This window comes from Mus musculus, chromosome 13 (genome assembly GCF_000001635.26).
Source record: "Mus musculus strain C57BL/6J chromosome 13, GRCm38.p6 C57BL/6J".
NCBI classification, from domain to species: domain Eukaryota; kingdom Metazoa; phylum Chordata; class Mammalia; order Rodentia; family Muridae; genus Mus; species Mus musculus.
Genome location: NC_000079.6, coordinates 103,045,089 through 103,069,757, shown reverse-complemented (window position 1 = coordinate 103,069,757; position 24,669 = coordinate 103,045,089). Strand labels below are relative to the sequence as shown.

Genomic DNA, 24,669 nt, shown 5'->3' with positions numbered 1-24,669 from the left:
TATGGTTGGGAAGACATGGAGGTGGAAGGAGCTTGTTCCGTGGTGGAAGGAGCAAGAAGCAATAGGAAGTAGAGAGCTTGGGCCCAAAGGGGGGCAGGCTCTAACTCCTAATGTCTGCTCCTCACTGACCCACTTCCTCAAGACTTCCTCAGTCTCCACAAACAGTGCCTCCAACTGGGGCTTATGGGAGATGCAGGCAAAATATAGCAAGTCATAAGGGCTATTCTAGGATATGAGCCAACAAGTAGGATTGCTGAATTCCCTGGCATATACATTTTGTTGTTGTTGTTTTGTTTTATTTTGAATAAGATCTTGCTAGGTAGCCTTGACTGGCCATATAGAGCAGGCTGTCCTTGAACTCACAGAAATCTACTTACCTCTGCCTCTCAAGTACTTGGACGAAAGGCCTGTGCCACCACCATACCTGGCACCAGCATATATATTTTCAACCCTAATCAATATAACCAATAAATTTAGCAGAGCTCCCGAGCCATTGCATTCTACCAGCAGGTCACAGTGTTTGCTCATAGTCACCAGCCCATGGCATTTGCTTCTGCTTAGTCTTCACGCTTCACTCTCGTGATGAGCATGTATTGTTTTGTTATTTTTACCTTGACTTATATACATTTTTTTAAATTAATATTGGGGATTGAACTTAGGACCTTGTGTCTGCTAACACCTGTAATGCCATTGAACTACATGTCCAATTCAAGATTTTGTTTTGAAATTTGTTTTTATTACCTGATTTTTATAGAGCTATATGTTGTGAAATGTTAATCATATATATATGTGTGTATATATATATATGTATATATATATATATATGTATATATATAAAACCCTATATATATAGGGTTATCTTTATATCTATCTATTGCATATATACATGTGCATATAGTGTATGTGTATGTTATATATATGTGTATATATATATATATATATATATATCTGTGTGTGTATGTATATGTGATATGTATATATGTGTGTGTGTGTATATATATATATATATATATATATATATATATATATATATTATTTTTTCCCCCAGGACTAAGGTGACTCTTTTGCTGCATCATCCCCTGGTTAAGTATGTCTTTCCTTCAAGTGTGTTGCACTGTATCTCTGCCGTGCTGTATTCCCATCAATGGGAAGGGCTGGTTTGGGTTCTTTGTTTGCCCAGTCTGTTTATTCTTGACTGAGTTCCTTTTCTTTCCTTCTTTGTGTCCCAGTTTTTCCCAACCTCCTGGACTTCTTCCCATTTTCAAACCTCTTCATGTATGTATCTTTTCTTCCTCTGTGAAATGAGCTTAACAGTAGTGCCCATGTAATAGGGTTGTTACAAAATTAGTCAATACATAGAGGGTACTACAGATCCTAGCACATGCTAAGTGTGTGTGTGTGTGTGTTTGTGCGTGCGTACACATGTGCTCATATATATGCAAGAACCTTTAATTTCGTCCAAGCATCTTTCAAGTTTATTGAAACAACAAAATGCATCATCCTGATCCTTTTAATTGTCCCCTGAATATGAAGTTCCCATTGAGCCAGGTGATGCTCAGAGCCCTGAGCCCTGGGGTGATGGACTTCATTGTTCTAGGGAAGAGTCAGGATTAAGAATTAAGGAGTTAAAGGCAAAAGTCCTACAATGTGTCTTTAAATACATCGTTCAGCCGCATAAGATTAGCACATTTTTCTTGGCAAAGAACACCTTTTCCTTTTTAGCCTGAGTCTTTTTCGTAAGCAGCCTTTCTTGTTTTTCTTTCCACACACTTCCTGTGCCTCTCTTTCTGTGTGTCATCTGCCCTTACTGGATTCCCAGGCTGGGGCAGTTCCCTCCTGCTGCTTCCCACCCTCTGACTTTTAAAAAGAACAACAGAATTGTGGCCATTGGTTGTGCAGCCCGTTTCCTTCCGAATCTGCAGGCCCTGGAAGGGGGAGTGGGGGGCAATCAGAGTGGGACTGCTTTGGCAGCTGTGGCTAGGATACAAGGCTGGAAGAGAAGAGAAAGCCTTGCTCTCTGTCAGGTGCTCACAGGTAGCTCTGAGTCCATCTGCTTCCTCAAGTCTGCTCATTGGTTTGCAAGGGTTGGCCTGGGTTATACCTAAGGTGGATGACGAGGGACACTTGGTGAATCTGCATTAAGTGTGGTTCCTTGGGTGGAAACAGGGCGTCAGAGATGCTGATGCCCCCCCCAGAGCCTAGGGCTGGTGGTCTGTGGAGGTTCTGCTGCTGTTTCAAGGAGAAATGTATGAAGTGCTCAAAAGTGAACTGAGCCAATATTAGGGTGGTGTAAATTAGAAACCAGGGGCAGGTGCCTCTGTACCACTAATAACCACCACGAGTTACATGTTGTGTCAAGTCAGGCATGTGTCTTATTTTTGTCTCATAACCCTTTGGGCAGCTGTCATAGCCTCAGTTTACACATGCAGACACTGGGGCTCTGCTAGGAATACGTGGTCACTCTGGAGCTCACAGTGAATCTCCCAGATGTTCTTTACTCTGCCTTAGGACCTCCCAGATGTGCTCTGTCTACCCATAAAGAACTCTCTTGGGGAAGCCAAAATACTGTTTCTATTTTCTGTTTCATTCTCCAGTCAAAATGGGTTTTAACAAAAGACTAGAGACCAAAATGATTAACAGTGTGGTCTGAACATGCGTGTAATTCTCTGTGTACTTGTTTAATGTGTGTGAAGTTTGACATCTTCTAAATACTAAGGCCTCATTTATAAGTGGGAGAGACAAGAAGACCCCCTGTGAGTACACACACTGCCTAGGCTCCTGGTAGAAGATTCAATGGTCATGATACTGTTAGCACCATGTCAAACACTCAGTAATTCCAATGGGGTGTATGTGTGGGGGTAGGTAATCCCTTTTATAAATGAACCCATGTGATGGGCACCTGCCAGATGTGAGGCCATTTAAACAGCAGCCTCTCCTAGTCTGCAAAGCTGGGCTGCTACCCTTTCCTGGGAGCCTGGTCATTCACCTCATGCCTGCTAACCTGATGAACTCCATCAAAACAGCTCGGAGGAGTCTGCTGTATCTCCTGCTTAATTTCAACCCTAATCAGGTCTCATTATCAGAGCCTTATTGCTTGCTGGCAGTAATTTGCTTTGGGTACAACTCGGAGCGGTGTTGAAATTTTTATTTTGCCTTCAGAAAATTGGTTTACCTAAAACACTTTCCCCCCAGATTTCCCTGTGGAAAATTGGTTCTTTTAATTTAGGTATCTCGTAATTTTTCTCATTAAAAATGTGTGGCATGTGATTTCATTAGTTTTGTTTTTTTTTTTTTCCTAAATTGAATGGACTTAAGTGGGTTGACATATGTGCTGGAGCATAATCGTGCTTGTTTTGGAACTCCATCAGTAATTACATCCATAAACTTATTGTCTATGGTAAAATATGTTAACTGGCCTTTGACATAAAATTCATTAATTTGAATCAATATATAATGTTCTGAAATGCTCTAACAAAGGATCATTGACTGACGGGTAGAATGTGGCAAAAGCCATGTTTCTCTATGGACAACTGTAAGCAGCAATATTTTCTAAGTAGTTGTCAATACTGTGAATCCCCAAACACAAATATTTTGAAGCCTGTAGGAAAATTGAACTATGACATGAACTCAATAACTGGATGTGCTCATTTATGAACCGTACAGTGCTGTGCTGGCTTCTAGGCGAGGTCTTGGAATTCCAGACCTCTCATCAGCATGGCTGGAGGTGCAGAAATGTTGAATGGCCAGGGTAGCTCTCGGCCATTAGGTGGTGGCATGGAGGGGACTCTTCTCACTCTGCTTTAGAGAAGGACGGGGCTCCCGATGCCACCATATGAGCGATATGAGCAGATTCTATGCAGACTTGCTTTTCCCCCTTTCTTAATGTTGAATAACTTTAAAAGGCAAATTGCAATGCACCAGGATTGTGAAGCAAATTTGAATTCAAAGTAAGGGTTTCATCACGAATTCAATCCCGGGGTTTTCTTTTGGCTTGCAACTGCAGACGTAGGAGAGTCACATTATTGTGAAACCTTGACAAAAGAGAAATCCCGTGATTAGATGCGGGCTTTATGCATAATCTCTAGTTTGCATCCTCAGCACTTTTGGGGAAGTGAAAGCCATGGGAGAAAAGCACTAGGTGGCTTTTCTACCCCAATTGTTTCCTCTCTCCCTGGCAGATCCACAGCTCACAGCCCACAGCCCTGTGACTTTTTTTGAAGCAGCAGTACAGTCTTGAACTTGAAGCGAGGCCTGAGGGCTCAGCAGCTATGACTGGGCAGAGGATAGAAGCAGCCAACCCGCAGTTGCTCCCTCCCTAGTTGCAGCAGCCTAGGTTTCCTTGGACATTTTTTTTTCCCCTATCTCCCTGTCTCTGTGCCTGCTTCCCACTCCTCTTTTCCCCATGTCTCATTCTCCCTTCTCTTCCTGTCTCTCCTCTCTTCCTACCTCAGCTACTGTCTGCCAAGGCATCTTGGCCTCTGGGTGCCTGGTTGGCTTTGGCCTGGGGTGGAGATCCCAGCAGGAGACTGGAGGGAAGCGAGAAGAACAGAAAGTAAGGCCACAGTCACTGCCCTTCTACCTGCTTGTGGCACTGACCCAGGTCAGCCGAGGGCTGTCCTGGTACAAAAGGGCTTCTCAGTGTTCCACTTCAGATTTTGGAAGCAACTATCTCCCTTCGAGAGGCAGCCAGCAGTCCTGTGTAAGCACTCTGTCAAATGCTTTACAGACCCTGCCTCCAAACCCGACAGTGCCTTCTCCATCCTGCAGAATTCTGACTGGAAGCCTAGGTGTTCATTTCATTGTATGTAACTGTCCTGGATATATAAAATTTTGTTTCACTCACTGACTTAGGAAGTATTTATGGACATCAACTGGTGCAGGTAGAGAACAAATGAGAGATATTTTCTGTCTTTGTGGTGCTTAGGGAATGAATAGACAGGCACATGGATACTATATTGCAGTGGATACTTTAATACAATTCCTCATGTGGTGACCTCAACCATAAAATTATTTCATCGCTACTTAATAATTGTAATTTTGTCAGTGTTATGAATCATAATATAAGTATCCTGTGTTTTCTGACGTGTTTAGGTGACCCCTGTGAAAGAATTGATAGACCCCCAAAGAGGTCACAACCCACAGGTTGAGAACCACTGCCATACTGTGTCAGCTATGTTATGAAATGAAGATAGCGGGGGAGGGGGTGGGGCGATCGCCTTTAAGGAGGGACACATATGAGTCTCCCTGAATTAAACAAAGCCTGTAAGTGCTGTCCTACGATTCCTGAAAGCAGTTGGAGAACCCTGGGAACAACACAAAGACCAGTTTGGCCAGAGCAAAGCCTGTACATTTCAAGACTGCTTTAAATGTGGGCTGGGATCCTGGCCCGAAGACATAAGAGCTTTTCAGGTCACCGTAATATTCCTTGTCCACTGTGGATGCAATGGAAGCAACTGCCTCATGTTCCTGCCGTTGTGCCTGGGAGAGGGAACTGTCCGGTTCTGAGCCAACGAAACATCTTCACTTAAATTGTTTCTTTAACACTTTTTTTCCCTTAGACTTTTTTTTCCCCCCAGGTATCATGTAACCGAAAGAAATACATTTACTAAACATGAAATATAGTGAACTGATTTCAATAGACACTATTAAAGTGACCTTATTCAGGACTTGTAGAATAACACCAGTCCTGGTAGAGATGCTTTTGAGTCACTATTTAGTATATGTCCTTAATATACATTAGGAACACAATGTGACTAGTACAACAAAAGCTGTGATCTCAAGATATGTGTGTGTGTGTCTGTGTGTGTGTGTGTGTGTGTGTGTGTGTGTGTGTGTGTGTGTATGTGTGTGTGTGTGTGCTGAGACAGAGTTTATCTGTGTAGCCCTGGCTGTCCTGGAACTTGCTCTATAGACCAGGCTGACTTTGAACTCAGGCATCTGCCTGCCTGTGCCTCCTGAGTCCTTGCATTAAAAGCATGCACCACCATCTGACACAATGTTGGTTTTTATTTTTAAAGGAATCATTTTTCTCAAATATAACTTTTAAAAATAAGAGCATATGTAGGAGATTTAATAGTACAAGAAGTATATGAATCCAAGAAGAGAAAAACAAAAAAAAAAAAAAATCACCAGAGACTTGGGACACAACCTAAAGCATTATGAATAAAGTCCTTTTACAAAGCAACTCCTGTCTCGAAACACCTTAAGAACAACCCCTTTTGTGAGGGTTTTTATGGCCTTGGTTTTGTGGTTTTGTACTGGAGGTTGAACCTAGGCATCTCTCTTCAGCAGGCAATGTGCCACGGATTTTAAATGCCGGCCACGTCATCAATTTAACTGATAGAGGCCAGCATTTGTTTCAAAAAGAATAAAAGTAGACGAGAAAAGACAGATCATTGTTGCTAGTACTGAGAGATTAATTTATGTACCAAAGAGGAAGAGAAGGTGGTGGTGGTGGTTGGTGGTAGAGGAGGAAAAAGAAGAGAAAGAGGTGGTAGTGATGGAGGTGGTGGTAGTGGAGGAGGTGGTGGTGGAGGTGGTGGAGGTGGTGGTGGTGGTAGAAAGATTCCACTCAGTCTTGGTTTGCTCTTATGCTGTGAGTAGTCCTTTCCATTTCTCATTTCTAGACCTAATTTGAAAACTTGACTTTGAAAGAGTATGAAAGCATTGCTCTCTTCTTTATAATATTATGAATGTTAGAAGTTTTCATAAATTATTTTTGTGATGAATCCAAAACATGCCTTATCTTTTAGGTGATTCATTCCGTCACTGTCCTGGCTTCCTGATCCCTATTTGATATGCTCGGTAATCACTCAATCTTCCCGGCTTATGAATCCCATCAATCAATTTATTTTCGTGGAGTAGTCTTACTTTGTGAGGTCCTATCTAGATTGCTTTATTGACGTCCAGGGGCCTCTTTAGTGGTGTCTATTTGAAATAAGCTTTGTTGTACTTAATGTAGAGTGTTTAATAAGAACTTTGATAAAGTAGTTTTATCACAGATAACACCCATCTCGGACCTGAGTGGGGAAGTTTACTTCCCTCTTGGAGTGAACTTGATTGTTTTTTGAATGGAAACTACTTTGAATAGACTTTTAAGAAGCAGCAGAGTCCCTGGATGACTTGTGGTCTGTTACATGGTTTTCTGCTTTCTACTTTCTGTATTTTAAATTTCAAGGCTAGAAATAGCTAAGGATAGGTTCTTTTGAAAAATGAGACTCATGCCAAAGTTATAGGTATGCTTAATTTTAAATTTTCCTTAAGGCTCTTGTTTTTCGAAAGAGTAACTTAGATGTGATTTAAAGAATTAAACTTTTATAAATAGTTGGCTGTAAGCAACTAAATCACTGGGCACCCGTTATTCCACACCTGATGTATTATTTTCCACATAGCGTTCTTGTAAATATGTTTATGTGTTGCACATTAGGCTAAAGCACTACACTATCAGATCTGTGATGTCAAGGGAACAATAATTTCTTTAAAGAGTATGATGTGTAGTGCTAAGGGATGTTAATAATTTCTAAAACAATTTATCGAACGGGTGATAGCTTGGTGGAAGCAGTTACCACCAAGTGAAATATGTCTCATTAAATTTCTGCATTATGCACATATCAACTCTCTTTCTTTTGTCATTTTAATGGTTTATTTACATAATTGAGGATCGCTACTTTTGTTAACTAGTGGTTATCATAGCAGGATTATTCGGGTTGAGCCTACCTAAGCAAATTTGGAATGTGCTTGTTTCTTGAAACTAATAGCAAGAGGAATTCTACTCCCTGAGCCGCCCCCCCCAAGCTCTTTGCAGTGAAGACCTTTGATTTGCATATGTAAATAAGCCATTTAATTCAGAGAACCCTGAGGGGCCCACCCAGATCCAATCTGTTAGTTTGCTGATGTTGATGTCATTAGGCAGGAGGTAAATGGTATCCAGAGATTGATGTCTCAGTCTGGAGTGACAGATACCAGGACTCTGAGGGCTACTGTTTAGGAAGAGAAGCCAGTTCCTGGGATTTAAGCAAATGAGGGGAAAAAAAATACCAACCCAGATTTTGCCTTTAGTGTTGGAGAGAGTGATAGAGTTTAATGTTTCTCTTGAATATAGGAAACTCTTCAAGCAAATAAGCTTGCTTACTGTTGCTATAAGAAAATAGCTGAGACCAGATAATTTATAGAGAATACACAGTTTGTGTGATCTATCTATCTATCTATCTATCTATCTATCTATCTATCTATCAGCTCAGCATCTGGAAACTGGCAGGTAAGAGCATGGCACTGCCCTCTGCTCCTTAGCTTTTGATGCCTTTGTTGCTACCTTGTCACCTGATGAGCCCAGTCCCATAGTGACACAGGGCAAACATGCCGGCTCACATCTTTCTTCCTCTACTATAAAGTCACTAATGCCATCACAGGGCGTCCAGCCCTGGTAACTCCATCTAACCATAAGTCCTTTTGGAAAACTCCACCCTGAAATATCACGAATATATGAATGTAGGAATGAGACTTCCAGCATCCACACTTTTTGGCATTTAAGCCATAGCATACAGGGAGTTGATTTTCTGGAAACTGTTTGAGCTTTATTTGTGTTTTTTAAAAGATGTGTGGCATACAGGCTGGTGATGTGGCTTAGTGGTAAAACACTTGGCTTATATACATTCAGCCTTTGGTTCCATCCCCAGCAACACACACACACACACACACACACACACACACACACCCCTGCGTAACCAAAGTGATACTATTATGCTTCCTAGACTAGGCTAGGCAGTGCTTTGTTTAACCCTTCCCCTATATGCTAAGTAGTAAGGGAGACAAAAAAAGAAAGGAAAGGGGGTTCTGTTAGGATCCCTGAAGATGAAGAAGGACACCTTCCTTCTTACTGAACAATGTCCTTCTCAAGGATTTCCATCTAGGGTCTAGGGTCTAATGTCTGCAGATTTCAAAGGGTCTCAAGATCACCAAACTCATTCTGGAGCCTAGGAGCAGCTTAGCCGTCCCCTGCCCCCTTCCTCCGCCCGAGAAAACCAAAAAAAAAAAAAAAAAAAAAAAAAAAACATGAGACTATTTTATTGAAGAATCACGTGGCGGAAAACTTGCTGGGAGTGGTCCACAATTCCCCTTTTCACTCTCTATGCAATTCATTAAAATGGCATTAATCCTGCAGACTCCACCTTGGCTTCTATTAAGATGTATGACTGGAATCTCTGTGTAACTACATTGATTATTTCATACACCTATTTGTTCGTCGCAAGCTGTCTGCTGTTACAGATTCATTGTCTTGATGATAAATGAGGACGGGAGCCACAAGCCTTCACCTCCCAAAGGAAAGCGTGTGCGCCTTCTAAACCAGCCTTCCGCCAAGCGGGAGTGTAAAGATTCAGATCTCAGGTTTAATATCAATGTCTGCCTCCTGCTGAGTTCATGGTACAATTAGCTAATTAAAAAAAGATAACATTTTCACCTCGGAGTCAGAAGAAGAGCAATAAACCACAGGCTCAGAATCTAGTTAATTTGCACATTGACTGTAATTGTATATTTAACGCTAAGATTAATTTTTCCCCCTGATGTAGGGAGAGCAGACACTGTGCATTGGAATCTTAAATCAGCTATAATCACTCCACAGGGAGGTCAGTCGGGGTTGGGGGTTCTCCAGATGTATTAATGTAGAGAACTATTTATTTGATAACTTCTTCTATCCGGACAGAAGAGAAAAAAACATTGAAATGCCATTCTCATAAACTACCAAGTTTATGAGAATCTCAAAATTATCAAACTTAATAATCTACTATGCATTTTAAAAATGTTTCTTCCTCTAAAAAAGCTATTGATTCTGTCAAGAGGAGAAGCCATATTTAGCTTCTTCTTTTGCTAAACAATGGGTATTTGTGAGTATCCGTTCTGTTATCAAAGCTTTGGGATGAATACTAAACCAGATGGGTCCAAAACTATTTTACCACTTTTTTCCCCCTTTTGTTTGGAAAGGGTTAGTGAGAAGACGTATGTCGGTAGGGGAGGCTCGAAGTCAGAGCTAATGATGCTGACCTGCATGCTCCTTTTTGAGTGGTAAATGCTCTGCTGCCAACTGAGTGGCAGGGATAGCCGGCAATTCAAGTGGGTATGAACGATGCGTGACTTCAAAGTAATGGAGCTATTATCAGAAGGAAATTACTGCCAGAAGAAAAATTTAAAAAAGAAAGAAATTGTAAGCGCTACACCATCCATACTTCTTTAACCTTTCAATAATTTTTTTTATTTCTATTTTTTAGACAGAGTCTTGCTCTGCAGTTGAGGATAGTCTAGAACTCACTATGTAAACCATGTTGGCCTTTAACTCACAGAGATCCTCCTGCCTCTTCCTCTAGAGTGCTGGGATTAAAGTCCTACCTTCTTTTTTCCTCCTTCCACTTTCTTTTTTAAACAGGGTTGAGTAAATATTATTTTTCATCTCAGCGTCATTTTGCTGCCCCTTTGTTCTGACCCATAGACTAAGGCTTGGAAGTGCAGAATATTTCTGTTTGGCAGTGAACTGAGGGTTTTAGCACATGCCAGGCAACGACTTTACCACCACCCCCCTTCTCCAGCCAGAGGTTCTGTGAGACCATCTCTCTACTGGTTTTCTTTGTGCCATCCTTGGAGTTGATCACATGTTGAGGGTAGCATTCCCTTATTAAATTCTTCTATACTATCTATTGTATAGCTTTGAAAGATGGCAGTGGGATCTACATCAGTTCTGAGGGTCCGTATGTTTGTGTGTTCATTATATGATGTTATGTGATATATCATCGTTATATGATGAAGGGTGGGAAATGATAAGCTTTCTGTGTGCCCCAATTGCTCGTTCTCTCTCTCTCTCTCCCCTCCCTCCCTCTCTCTCTCCCTCCCTCCATCCCTCCCCCTCTCCCCTCCCTCCCTCCCTTCCTCCCTTCCTTCCTTCCTTCCTTCCTTCCTTCCTTCCTTCCTTCCTTCCTTCCTTCCTTCCTTTCTCTGTATATGGCCATTAACAGTTGGTGTAAGGAGAGACCACTCTTCAGTGTATATTTACACAATAAACTTAAGTCCCTAGCTTAAACTAATATACATTTAGGGGAAGTTATTGATGGTTGTCAGAAATAATGACTTCTACTGGGTGACTGAGAGAGAGATGCTTATAAAACAGATGTGTTTGTGTGTCTATCTGTCTGTCTCTATGTAAATTGTTTGTCTGTGTGTACAGTGTGTGTACGTGTGCATTGTCTGTATGTGTTTGTGTGTGTCTGTCTTTGTGTGGAATGTGTGTGTGTGTGTGTGTGTGTGTGTCTGTCTCTGTATGTTTCTCTGTGGTGTGTGTGTGTGTGTGTGTGTGTGTGTGTGTGTGAGAGAGAGAGAGAGAGAGAGAGAGAGAGAGAGAGAGAGAGAGAGAGAAGGAGAGACTGTGATTCTGATAGGTAGTATCAGCCACATTGAAGTCCTAAGCAGTCGCCATAAAGTCATGTTCTTAGGAAGGTGGACTTTGGGTTCAGGAAAATAGTGTTCTAGTTTTCCTTAGTAAGATCAGCTTCAGGAGAATAAAAAAATGCTATAAAATGTCTGAATTCTGGGCTGGGCTTGTGGCAATAGTACATAAATATATATTGGCTGTTTTCAACATAATGACTTGCATGGGTTATGTGACTAGGGGGGTAAATGTATGTGTGTGTCTGTGCATATGCATGTGTGTATACATGCATGCTTATTGGATATACAGCTTACCAAAGAACAGTACTGTTAAACTCTGTCCCTCTCCTTTTCTGGCCATTCTCCCATCATCCCATGCCCACTTTTCCCCTTCCCTCCTTTCGTCCATTTCCCATCTTCCATTCACTGTCAGGAAGGGCAACCTCCGAAGAGCCATTTCAACTCAGCTCGACATCGGCAGAGACTAGTGGACCCAGCTGCTTCAAAAGTGAGTGTGTCCTGCCACCTTGGGCAGCCGATGTGCATGACAGTGTAGTCCCTCTCTGGTAGTGGGTTTGTGAAGTATGTAGAGGAGGCCACACCTTCTCTACGCAAGACTGTACACATCATTGGAGTTCCAATAAACACTTAACAACCAGTCTTGAACCCAAACAAGACCATGGCTTGTAGCATGAGCTGTTTTTCTACCATATGTCTTCTGGTGAGAATGGCCAATGTCAAGGACCTGTGTGATGTCACTTAATTCAGAGCTGGGACAAGATGCCCACTAGAGCACTACCATGTGGCCAGTTACAGCCGATATCACTGCCCAAAGCTCAGAAAGCGAACTAGTTCTGAGTGTCTGCTGCCTTTGTATTCCGTATGTTGTCTTACTGACTTTCCCCTCCTTTTAATTAAAAAATACCCTGCTTACCCCATGTAAGGGAAGAAAGATTTGTTTTGGCTTATGATTTAAGGGCATGGATTTTTGTCTACATAAAGGAGAAGGATTTATTTTAGCTCAAAATACAGTCGTTTACAGCAGGACTACAATGGCATCCAGAACTTGAAACAGCTGATCAGACCACACTGCTTAGAAGTAAACAATGAATGTATGCTTAGTAGCACTCAACCTGCCTTCTCTACTCCTATACAGTCAGGACATCCAGCCTAGGAAGTTATGCCACCCATAGTGGACCAGAAGTGCTTAGAGGTCCATTTCTCTGGTGATTGGAACTTCTGTCGAGTTGGCACTTGGCATTCTTCAATGTATAGTAGCAGGAGCAGCTTACAGCCGTGCTTGTGAGAGCTGCTGACAGCTGGGCAGATCAGGAAGCCGACAGCAATGAACCTGCTGCTCAGGTCATTTTCTCCTTTACCCTTCTGTGTTCAGTTTGCTCCTGCTGGACACAGTCAGCATTGGCTCGCTTCCCTCTTTGAAAACTCTCTGGAAATGCCATCCCAGGCACACCCAGAGTTGTGCCTCACTAACACCCTACATGTTTATTAATCCAACCACGACGATACACGAAATTAATTGTCATGAATGCCCTTACTTGTCTGTTCAAACATTTTACATTTATAATTGTCTGTCAAAACCTGTTTGTAAGAGGCTAGGAGTATGGGTCCTCAGTAGAGTTCTTGCCTAGCATAGACACCAACCGAGGCTTGATTTCCAGTGGTATAAACAATGAACAGACAAGAGCAGTTGACCTGGAAACATCCTGACGGTTTACTGAGCGTGGGTGGGTCGGCTTCAGCACTGTAGATACTGTGTACGTCGAGTCTTCTGAAGCCCATCTGTTAGCAGAAACTGGAATGTGAGGTCCTCGACTCATCAGTCACCCAAAGGAGAGTGGAGGATGGGAACTGGAAAATGGACATAGGTTGATTGACAAGTCTATTCAGAGCTGGGGAGGGAAAAAAAAAGCTGTTAGCTTCTCTCCTGTTTTTCTTGTAGGTTGTCCTTACAAAGTTATAGAAAAGTTGAAACAAAAGCCAGGGACTGTGCGTATGGAGACGCCCACTGTGAGATAAGTTGTCAGAGCTCTGAAATCTCTGCCTGCCAAGTGAATATCGCTTTTCTGGGGCTGCCAGGGTTTCAGTCTTCTCTGGCTCCCAGTGTCTATCTCCTGGGGGGGTCTTAGAATTCTTTAGAGGCCATCGTAGGCCATGGCTTCCATCTTTAGAGGCCATTGCTTCCAGGGCCCTACTACACCTGCCCTATAAGTACCGCATGCTAACTGACTACGCACTGGAGCATCCACTACTACACCTGTAACACTCTGCCCCTCTTGAGCTCTCTGACAGATAGCAGGAGCCACAGGAAGTGGCTGAGATTTAAAGTCGGCGATTTAAGGGTCCAAGTTCTACCGTGCATAGCCTTCGATTAAGCTCACATTTACTGGCCTGCAGAAGAACATATTCGTAAACGGTCCTGTGACCTAGTGAAGTTTCAGCTGGCCTTTTAAAGCATTCCACTCGAATCTTTTTGCAAAATTTCACCCAGGGTCAAACAAACGAGCATTCTTAGACCAAATCACCTCCCCTGTATAGTGGATATCACACACAGGGCTCTGTCGTGGATGTCACACTAGACCTGAGGCCATTTACATCCGGCAGGACCTCAGGTGCCACGTCTGAGGGGAAATGTTACAGAGTGCCTGGAGTTTGGAGTTTCTATTTCTTCTGCAATAATTTTGCCAATTTACATGTTTACTTAAATATTGCTAATTTGAAAAACAGAGGCCTATCTTAAGCATCAGCCTTGCCAATGTTTATCTCCCCAGTAAACTGTCCCTTCACTGCGCCACACTTTGTGGTGTTGACTAAAACGTACTCATCTCCAACGTAATACTGGCCAGCGCACTCCGAGCGAGTGAATGCTGAATGGAGCAGCTCAATGCTGGCAATCATTTAAGTCCGTCAGTAATACTGCATTGACTATGTTAAAATTCTTTCCGAGTGGACATAGATGTCCTGGTCCTTTGCCATGTTATTAAGAGCCTAGAGTGTTCCCCAAACTACACACAGCTCAACAGCTTTTTGACAGGTATAAGGCAAAAGAAACTAGCGTCAAGTAATCCTGAGCCTCACGGTGTAAGATGTGCATTTTCATGGCTCCATGGATGGCTCAGTGATTAAAAACCTTTATGTTCTTCCAAAGGATTGTTCCCTGGACCCACACCCAAGAACCCACAGCAGTCTGTCACTTCTGCTCCAGCACTAGGGCATCAGACACCCTCTTCTGGTGTCACAGGACATAGGCACACACATGCACATAAACACACACATACATACACATATACATACACTAAAGTAATTTTAAAAAGACAGAGGTGTGTTTTTCTATTGTAGATGACACTTTAGAATGCAGCAGCTTCTTACCCACTTATGAGCTATAATTAATGTAGATAAAATACTGTATAAATTAAACACATCCCATTGCATTCACACACACTCCTTGTTCCTTGATGTCCTAGGGGTATATCTTAGTATTGTCTGGAATTCATTTCTCTCCATCTTAGCATTTTGAGAGATACCATGTCTTACATGCATCGTGTTATATATGTTGGTATCAGGAACTGGCTTGCCAGGTCACCTCAGAACCCAGTGATGTTACCTATAGGTGACAAGGACCCATGCATCTGTTGCCATAGCAATCACATACATTCCTAGAGTCTACTTCCCACCTCTACCTGCGAGCTGTTATGTCACAGCCTAAATAAAAGGCAAACCCCTCCTGACCCTTACTCCTTTCCTTTTCTCTCTTTTCCCCTTTGTCTCTGTCACCCCCTCTTTGTCCCTGCCCCTACAATAAGCCTCTGTCACATAGAACTGCAGGTGTGGTCTGTCCAGACATAAACGACGATTCTAACACAACAATATACCCAGCTAGAAATTAGCTAATTTTCTTCTATTTGTGGCAAAGGGCTTTTTTTCCCCTCCTCATTTAGGGTAAGAATCATGGCTTCTTATCTACAGAAACTTTCAGAAAAACTCATTAAAGTGCAGTGAAGATGGCCGGTGCTTTAATGTGCTGTGTGACTTGATTCGGTCGTGTTACCAAATAGATTCGAAAGGTCAGATCCTTTCCTTTCCGAAACATTGCAGAAATGGAAATCTGAGAATTATTCCTCTAATTATTAAGGAGATTTGGAGAAAGCCACTGTTTGGTCCGTGGATAAATTACTTGGGCAATAAGTGGGAAACAGAAATGTGTGTCTGTGTAACCAGTGACCTTTTATACACTTGATTTTAATCTGAACTGTGTCATTTTAACTGGGTGACCTGAGCTGTTCTGAGGAGTTCATACAAATTGCAGGCTTCCATGTTCCAGGGGTCAGTCAGGGACAAAGTGTGGTGAGCCTGCTGGCAGATAGTTGAGAATACTGATTTGACTGTGAATGTCTGCCTTTCGTAATTTGGGAAGAAGTGCAGCCAGGTGTAACAGCTTCCCATTAACAGAAAGGTGTGGTACCAATAATAATAATAATAATAATAAGCTTGACTTGGTTGTACCGTACGTTTTATCATGAGCCAGCTCTGTGGCCTTGCTTAGTCCTTTAACTCTGAGCCCCATTGTCCTAAGCATCCTCTTCGACATGACGAGAACATGTAAAATGTTCTCTTAATCAGTGTATGAGATCAGATTTCTCCTCCATCAAACCTGCTTGGAACTCCATTTTACCATTTACTGGGATATTTGAAAGGCAAGTCTCAGTTCTCAAATCCCTCTGTGACTCGCTTCATTCTTTACCCCTCACAACATCTCACAGTCTTATTGTTAGGTAGACTTCTATCAGGGTCTCCGGTGGAAGCTAATTTTTAAAAAAGAGAAATGACTTTCATACTATTGAGGAAATAAGAGTCCGGAAAATAGGAAGCTCATTTTCTGCTCAAAGAATTGGCTTTTTCTCCCCAGCCTGGATTTTTACATTGCCTGAGAAACTTAGAAAGCCTTTTGTGCTTTGGGTATAGAAAAAAACAGGCTTTTAAATCTGTTTTTATTTGAATAAAAATAAAGGGTTCAGGGAAGATCAGAGACAAGCAATGCCCCTCACACGGGCTAAGCCTGTCCACTAGGACCACCAGAAGCATCTTCCACTTTGAGAATATGCTTACCTGTCTGTCCCCCAGTTGGGAAGGCTGTTAACACAGCAAATGAACAAAGAATGCAACAACATGCCAGTAGGAATAATAGTTCAAAGACGGTGGCGCTGTTATTTGTGGGAGCGGCTAAAGGCTTCCGTTAAATAAAAATCAATTTGATACAGGAGCATCGGGGACACGATCCAGTGGGCAGAAGAGGACGGGAGGTACACAGAGGATTAGCTTTCAAATCTCCTGGCATGTCAGCACAAAAGGATGATGAAGATTTATTCTCCATGAGCTGTCATTTTACATCCGAGGCTTTGCTGATCCAGAATAAATAAGTTCGTAAAGATTGGATTGAAAATTCGAGCAGGAGAGGGCAAATAGTAGGAGGCAGAGCACTGGATACATTTCAAGACCAGAAAGTGTTGAAACATTCTATCCGTCTGTATAAAACAAACCCCAGACTCCCACAGTGCGCAGATAATCCAGCAACCCAAACCTGCCTGTGAGGATACATCATTTGAACCTGCTGTAGGGTTTGAAAATCCTTTCTATGAATTCTCAGCAATTTCTCTCCTTTTCTCTAATGAGAATGAGGTTCATAAAACTTGGGCTCCCCTGCTGGGAAAATCAGCCCGGAGCTATCTCAGAGCAGATGGTCTTCTCTTTCCGCTTAGTGTAAACCTTTTAGGATTGATCCTTTTTCATCCTTGCCTACCTGAAGAATAAACATCTCTGAGACCTCAGAACCCAAGGTTGGAGAAGGAAGGGACCAGAATTCATAGCTGCAGAGATGGTTGTAAATAGAGAGTGGGAAATCACAGGACTGTGTTTCTTTCTGTCATGTCAAAAGAAAATAGATTGATTTTTTTTTTTTAAACATGGAAGGGATGGGTTTTAAATTATCTACAATTTGGAGCCTTATTATGCATGGAGTTTCTAGATGGTAATTAACACCTTTCTAGTCCTGGGAATTTTCAAGTGTTAAAGAGTAATTTCTTCTTTTTGGGAGGATGCAATACTCCTTACTATATTTAAGGACATAGAAAGACAGGGAGGGGATAGGAAGTTAGTTGCCATAATTATTCTGGGAATTGTTTTTTTAAGAAAACAACATGAAATGTTGCACTATTCGAACTTTTTTTTTAATAAAGGACTTTAGGGCTCATAAATTTCTAATAGAAATCTTTGAGGGAGTTTATAGTTTCTGTTTGTGTGCTCCTCCTGACATCAGCCATCTATCAGTGATCTTTGGTCCCAACTGAAATGAGCATGAATCTCATTTCTGAGACTTATTAACTGTGACCTGAAGCCAATCACTTAATCACTGCAGGTTAGCTTTCGCCTTCTCATTCACAAAGCAGTGTCGGTCACATCAGGATGCCTTTGAGGGTCTGGTGAGGTAGTGACCTCATGGTTAAAGCAGTTACTCAGTACCAAATTGTAAACGTCTTTTAAATTGGGATTGCTGTTATCATTGTTATTAGGTAAATGATTACTTAAATAGTTATTAGGTAAATAATAACCTAGTAGGTAAATTCGTATTGCTGTGACAAAGTACCAGATGGAAGGAACTGAAGGAAGGAAGGGTTTATTGAGGCTCATGGTTTAAGGGTCCCATCCATCGCGGTAGAGAAGTCATGGCAGCAGGATTATTAAGTTGTTAGGCATTCTGCATCTGCAGTCAGGGAGCAGAAAGCAATGTATGGCCACTTTCTCATTTTGATGCAGCCCAGGACTCCAGCCTATGAAATGCATCCATGACACTTAGGGTGAGTCATCCCACTTCAAGTAATGAAATCTAGACAGTTCTACAGTGAAAAGCTTGGAGGCCTATCCCATAGGTACTTGTAGATCCTATCAAGTCGATAAACAGCATTAGCTATCAGGTAAGCCTGGTCTACATTTTCTTGGATTTTCCTCCCTATTCTATAAAATAGGGGCTTAAGATATTGTGATCTTTGAGAAGTACAGTGGATTTTTATTAGTCTACCAGGATGTTAGGTGTGAAATATTATAATCTGCAGGATTTAACTCAATACCTTCAAACACATAGTTTAATTGGCAAATAAATTAAGCAGAGATGATAATGAATGCTGGTTGGCAGCGCCAGCAGGACTCTGATCATGAACAGGGACAGATCCATGAGTTCTGGTCAGAAAAGACTTGGAAGGTTAGGAACTTTTAAACAGCATCAGTGTCGGGCATGTGTGTTGCATGAGTCCCTGCAGTAGCTGTCAGTCACGGGTATGATAGCAGCCAGGGAAGAGCCATCATCCTTTTGGGACGTTTCCTTATGGTAGTTGCACTCCAGCTTTGAGAGCACAAAGAGCTATTTTCAGATTTTGTTTACTAGCTCTGAAGCCAAAGAAGGGCTAGTTAACTCCGGAGTCCTCTCCTTGACTCCCTCAGCCCTCGCCCAGTGCAAAGCAACAGTGGCACCATCTTTCTCAGGAAGAGATAAGCTGTTGAGAGGAGACAACGAAGTATTTTTAAACTGCTTGTAGTCTTCCCTTCCTGTAGTGATTCCTCCCTCTGCTCCTCCTCCTCCCCTCCCCTCCCTCTCCCATCTTATCTCATCTCATTTATCCTTCCTCACTGTGCTTCAGGCTTTTTGAGACAGACTCTTGCTAAGTAGCCTTGTAATTCAGGTTGGCCTCTTGCTCCCATTCCTGCATGCATGAGCCTCATACAGATATAAGCCATAATATTTAGCATTGTCCTTGACTCTTTCCCCTTAAGATTATACACATACATACATACATACATACATACATACATACACATATGCACACACATGTGTATATAATTTTATATTTATGATTGTTTGTCCGAATATATGTATATATACTGTGTGGTTTTTGTGACTATAGAGGTCAGAAAAGGGAGTTAGATTCCCTGCAACTATAATTACAGATGGCCATGAGCTGCTGTGTGAGTACTGGGAACCGAACCTAGGTTCTTAGAAAGAGCGACAAATGAATTTAACTACTGAGCCTCTCTAGCCTGTTCTTACCTACTTTGCTGCCTCCTGATGGCCATTACTAGCTGGTGAAGAGATGCTCTGCATTGATGGTACCCTTGGCATCTCTGGCAGTAACAATTACACTCTCTCTCTCTCTCTCTCTCTCTCTCTTTCTCTCTCTCTCTCTCTCTCTCTCTCTCTCTCTCTCTCTGTGTGTGTGTGTGTGTGTGTGTGTGTGTGTGTGTGTGTGTGTGTGTGTGTGTGTAGAACTCCCAGATAAATATAGTTTTATAAGGCTACAGCTTGAGAAATGTTGACAAACTGGAGCATCCTGTACAGAGCACTCCTAACGCTTAACAGCATCCAGGTCATGAAAGAGCATGACAGATAGCAGGCACCTCTGAAGAACACAGGAGACCAGCCCCCTCTTCTTTTCTCTGGTCAATAGCTTATGATCCTGAGGGGAAGCACTCTGTAAAAGATGAGGTTTTAAGGTGAAAATGACAGAAATTGCTGCAGGGTTGCCTTTTCTTGATCTTACCTGAGTCTGTCCCTTGCATCCTGAGAGTTGTGAACTTGGGAGGGAAAGTAGAGTCTCTTAGTGAGCAGGAGGCTGCCTGATGTCATAGGTGTGTTTGGTATTAGTCAGATACAAATAACCAGATCTGTAAATCTCTGCCATGGTTTAGATCAGAAGGAAAACATTCCATGGCCAGCACACAGTACTTTTCTCTCTCCTCTGGCTGTTACTCAAATCTGTGAGACAACTCCTGAGACATAGTTGTCAGCTTGTATGACAAAGCCCCACCACAAGGAAACTGTTTTCCCATTTCCCAGGTGATGAGATCCTCTGTGTCCAGACCATGTTCCATTTTGAATGTCTACTGCCTTCCTTAGAAACCTGTAACCAACCGTTCAGCAAGGATTCACTGCATGAGTTCAGTTGCTCGCCCAAGAAGCAGCAAAGAAGAAAGAGAGGCCAGGGTCAGAGGGGGTGGTTTCTGTCTTCAGCCATCATACAGTGTCTTGCCATCTTCCCCAGGCGTGCCGTATACCAGGAAAAGCAGGGCTCTTTCAGCATTTGAAAGCTAGCACATGTACGTCTGTCTCAGCTTACAAAGTTTGTTTCTGTTGGCATTAAAAAGACCTTCCTACACACTGATGGAGAGCCAAGAAGCATAAGTATATGATCCTGAGAAAAGCAAATGTGGGGTTGGGAAGACAGCAGGCACGGAGACCAAGTCTGATTCCCCAGCACCAACGTGAGAAGCCAGATGTGGGGTTGGAGAGATCGCTGCATAGGTAAGAGCACTTGCTGTGTCAGCATGAGGATCCGAGAAGAATCCACATAAAACTCTGGGCATGGGTATGTGCCCTGCAACCAGCTCTGTGTGAGGCAGACAGGTGGACCACTGGGGCTTGCCAAGAGCATCCTAACACTAGGGCGGGTAAGAGATGCTGTCTCAAAGGAACAAAATGGCGGGTAATAGAACACTACATCTGCTAGCCTCTTTCAGCCTTTATGCATGTGCACACAAGTATGAATACACCATATACATACACACTTGTGAATTCTCTGTCTCTGTTTCTCTGTCTCTCATTGTCTCCCCCCCCCCTCTCTCTCACACACACACACACACATGCACATACTAGAAACAGCAATATAATTTTTAAAAAGCCAGGCATGGTGACACACAATTGTAATCTCAGTCCTGGGGAGAGGGAGACAAGAGATATCCTGGACTCACTTGCCAATCAGCCTAAAAACTAATCAGTAAGCCGTAGGTCTCAGTAAAAGACCTCATTAACACACACACAAACACATGCACAGACATACACCACACACATATACACACACATACCTCACATACACACCATATACACCACACACATGCACCACACCACACACACCACACCACACACACACACATGATCCTAAGGAACACACAATCTTTGACTGCTACACACAATTTGCCTTCACATACACACATGTATACCTGTATATATATTCATGTACACATTCACATATACACATGGGAAATAAAGAAAACCCAATATATCTAATGACCTTATGCATAAGAAATAAGTCTCAGAAGTATACTGCCCTAAGAAGTACAAATTAAGGTACTTAATTAAGGTACAAATTCTAAGGGATTTAAAAGTTCTAAGAAATTAAAACGTTTAATGTTTTCTGGGAAAATACATAAATATATATACATATACACACATATATTATTTATATACACATGTATTTGTATACATATATATGGTTACATATACATTACTTTATAAATATATAACTTATAACTATATATTTGCAATTTTATATATTTATAAATTATGTATATAATTATATATACTTTTTTACTAACATTGCTGATGGGCATGAGTTAATATGAGCTCTTTAGAGAGATATTTAGCAATACTAACATGAATTATATATTTGTGTACCAGTACCACTGAATACACTGGCTTTAGGGTGAGGGATGGTAACCATCAGATATCTCAGCATATCTATGAAATGAGCCAAGGACAGGATTATTCATTACAACATAAATTTTAATGTAAAAATATTGGCAGTAACCCAGACAGCCTTCAGAAACTAAGTGAGTGGGCAAACTGTAGTTTACTTGTGCCACAGAAGGCACAGAACTATGAGAGAAAGCAAATACTCTTCATGGGGGAGAGTCCATCAAAGAAGAACCAAGGGGGAGAGGGTGCTTAGCTCTGCCAGGGAGAGCAACACAGGACATGGATAGGATAGTGTTAACTTAAATATCTCTTTATGCATATGAACATGTTACATGTTCAAAGCAAATCTGAATTAAAGTTTACTATGAATGGTTAAGGTATGTTATAGGATATTCTTACATACATAGATGTGTATGGCTTATATCTGTGATGCTACAGATACACACACACACACACACACACACACTCACACATCTCCATATAGTATAATGTATTACTATCATATCTATTTTAGTATTATAAAATGTATAACAAAGGAACATATCCATCAAATTCTGCTTGGTTTTTTTTTTTTTTTAATACAGCAATAACAACAACAAAGCCAAATCCAGGCCTATTATAATTCCAGAACTGAAAAAGTAGAGACAGGAGAATTACAAGGTCCAGGACAGTCTGTGCTACATAGCAAGATGCTGTGTAAAAGCAAAGATACAAAAGGAAAAAGAAACCAAGGCTTCTAGGCGTGGCTCAGTGGTCATGAGGACTTGCTGTTCTTATAGAGGCCTTGGGTTTGGTTCCTACATCCTTATCAGGAAACCCACAATCATCTGTAACTCCATTTTCAGGGCATCTGATGCCCTTTTCTGTACTCCATTGGCACATATGGTATATATGCAAAGAAACACACACACACACACACACACACACACACACACACACACACACATTAGATAATAACTAGATAATTTAGTTTAAGAAAAAAGAAACCCAGAGTCTTCTAACCCAGAGTTTCTTCTTTTTCTGAGTTCTATTCAAATATCCCATAGACACCTGGTACTTCTGACTTCTACTGGATCCTTCTAACAATAGGCCATTAAAACAAATCCTACTAACCCAGGCAGTGGTGGCACACACCTTTAATCCCAGCACTCAGGAGGCAGAGGCAGGCAGATCTCTGAGTTTGAGTTCGGCCTGGTCTAGAGTGAGTTCCAGGACAGTCAGGGCTACACAGAGAACTCCTGCCTTGAAAAACAGACCAATAAATAGAACACATCTACTTGTCTTGTAAGTGTTAAGTCCTTTTATTATTATTGTGAGAGGGCATGGGACCCCTGGTGCATGTGTGGAGGACAGAGGATAAGTTTTCAGGCGTCAGTTCTTATTTCCCACCCAGTTAAAGGGTGACTCTTGCTTCTACTCCACTTCATGCTCCATGCTAACTGGCCCGTGGGCATCCCGGTCATTCTGCATCTCCTCTCAGTTAAAGACTTCTGGGATTACAGATCCGTGTGGTGGCATCTGGCTTTTTATGTATGATCTGACAACCAAGGTCATCGGGCTTATACAACCACCAGTTTTATAACAAAGGTTACATATACTTCAGGACCACATAGAGAAGAAAGAGGCCATAAATTTCTCCCAGTGTTTTCTGGCTTAATGTCTGTCTACTTAACCCAGTCAGATAATTCTATAGAAAGTGGAATCCACTTGCTTTCCATGATGCTGCGTATGAGACATGTATAAACACAGTATTAGAGCCCTTCAAAACGTGGACAAAGTGGAAAATAGTTCAGAATTCAGTTCTGCTAATGTGTACTGAGCATCCATTTTGTGGCTGGTTCCTGGGATTTGAACTTAAGGTGATGATAGTCAGCTTTTTCTTGAATTACTGTCTTCTCCTCCTCCTCTTCCTCCTCTCCTCTTCCTCTTCCTCTTCCACTTCCACTTCCTCCTCTCCTCTTCCTCTTCTACTTCCTCCTCTCCTCTTCCTCCTCCACTTCCTCCTCTCCTCTTCCTCTTCCACTTCCTCCTCTTCTCCTCTCTCTCCCCTTTTCCCTACCTCCTTCCCTCTCCATCTCTTTCCTCCTTTTCTCTTTCATACTCACATGCAGATATTTCAAGGTTGATACTATCCCAAAGATGTGAGACACTGCTGATTCTGCCAAGTAAAACACGCCCAGAAGAACACAAGGATCAGTAAACCTTCACTGACCAATAGTGACCAGCACCCATGTAAACCAAATAGACTCACCAGCAGGCAGAGCTTTCCCTTGGGATATTCTTAGCAGTTTTCCACGGATCTTTTTCAAAGTCTTTGTGTCTCATGCTGTTACTTGTAACAATAGCTGCCATAATCCTGCTAGATAGGAGGCATAAATTCTCATGTTTGATAACATGGGACGTTAGCTCTAGTTTACAAGAATTTACTTGTTTCACAAAGAAATAGGAAAAAAAAAATCCAGAGGCTCTCAACACAAGCAAATGACCAATGTTTAAGGAGAAGATGCTAATTACTTAGCTTTGACCATCATATGTCATATACATGTGTGTGACCATCACATAGAATCCAATAAATACATGCAACTAAGAATGTAATTTATTCCTATTCTAATTAATTCTCCAGTAAAATGGCAGTTGTTTCTGTTTCCTTTTGTGTCCAAGGAAAGTCTGTGACTGGGTTACAAGGGACAACGATGAACTAGTACAAAGAGTATAATCATCTTGGA

General features: G+C 41.9%; 1 protein-coding gene across 13 annotated transcripts in view; it reads left to right on the top strand.

Moving 5' to 3' along the window:
* The window catches only part of Mast4 (microtubule associated serine/threonine kinase family member 4), a 602,614-nt gene that overhangs the window by 265,342 nt on the left and 312,603 nt on the right, over positions 1-24,669 (top strand). For 6 of the 13 annotated variants that reach the window (XM_017315529.1, XM_017315528.1, XM_017315532.1 and 3 more), the window contains one exon: positions 11,843-11,917. The exons of the other annotated variants lie outside the window; for them this stretch is intronic. In XM_017315529.1, coding sequence (XP_017171018.1) covers positions 11,843-11,917 — 75 coding nt within the window. The remainder of the gene's footprint in view (positions 1-11,842; positions 11,918-24,669) is intronic. 13 annotated transcript variants of the gene reach the window in all.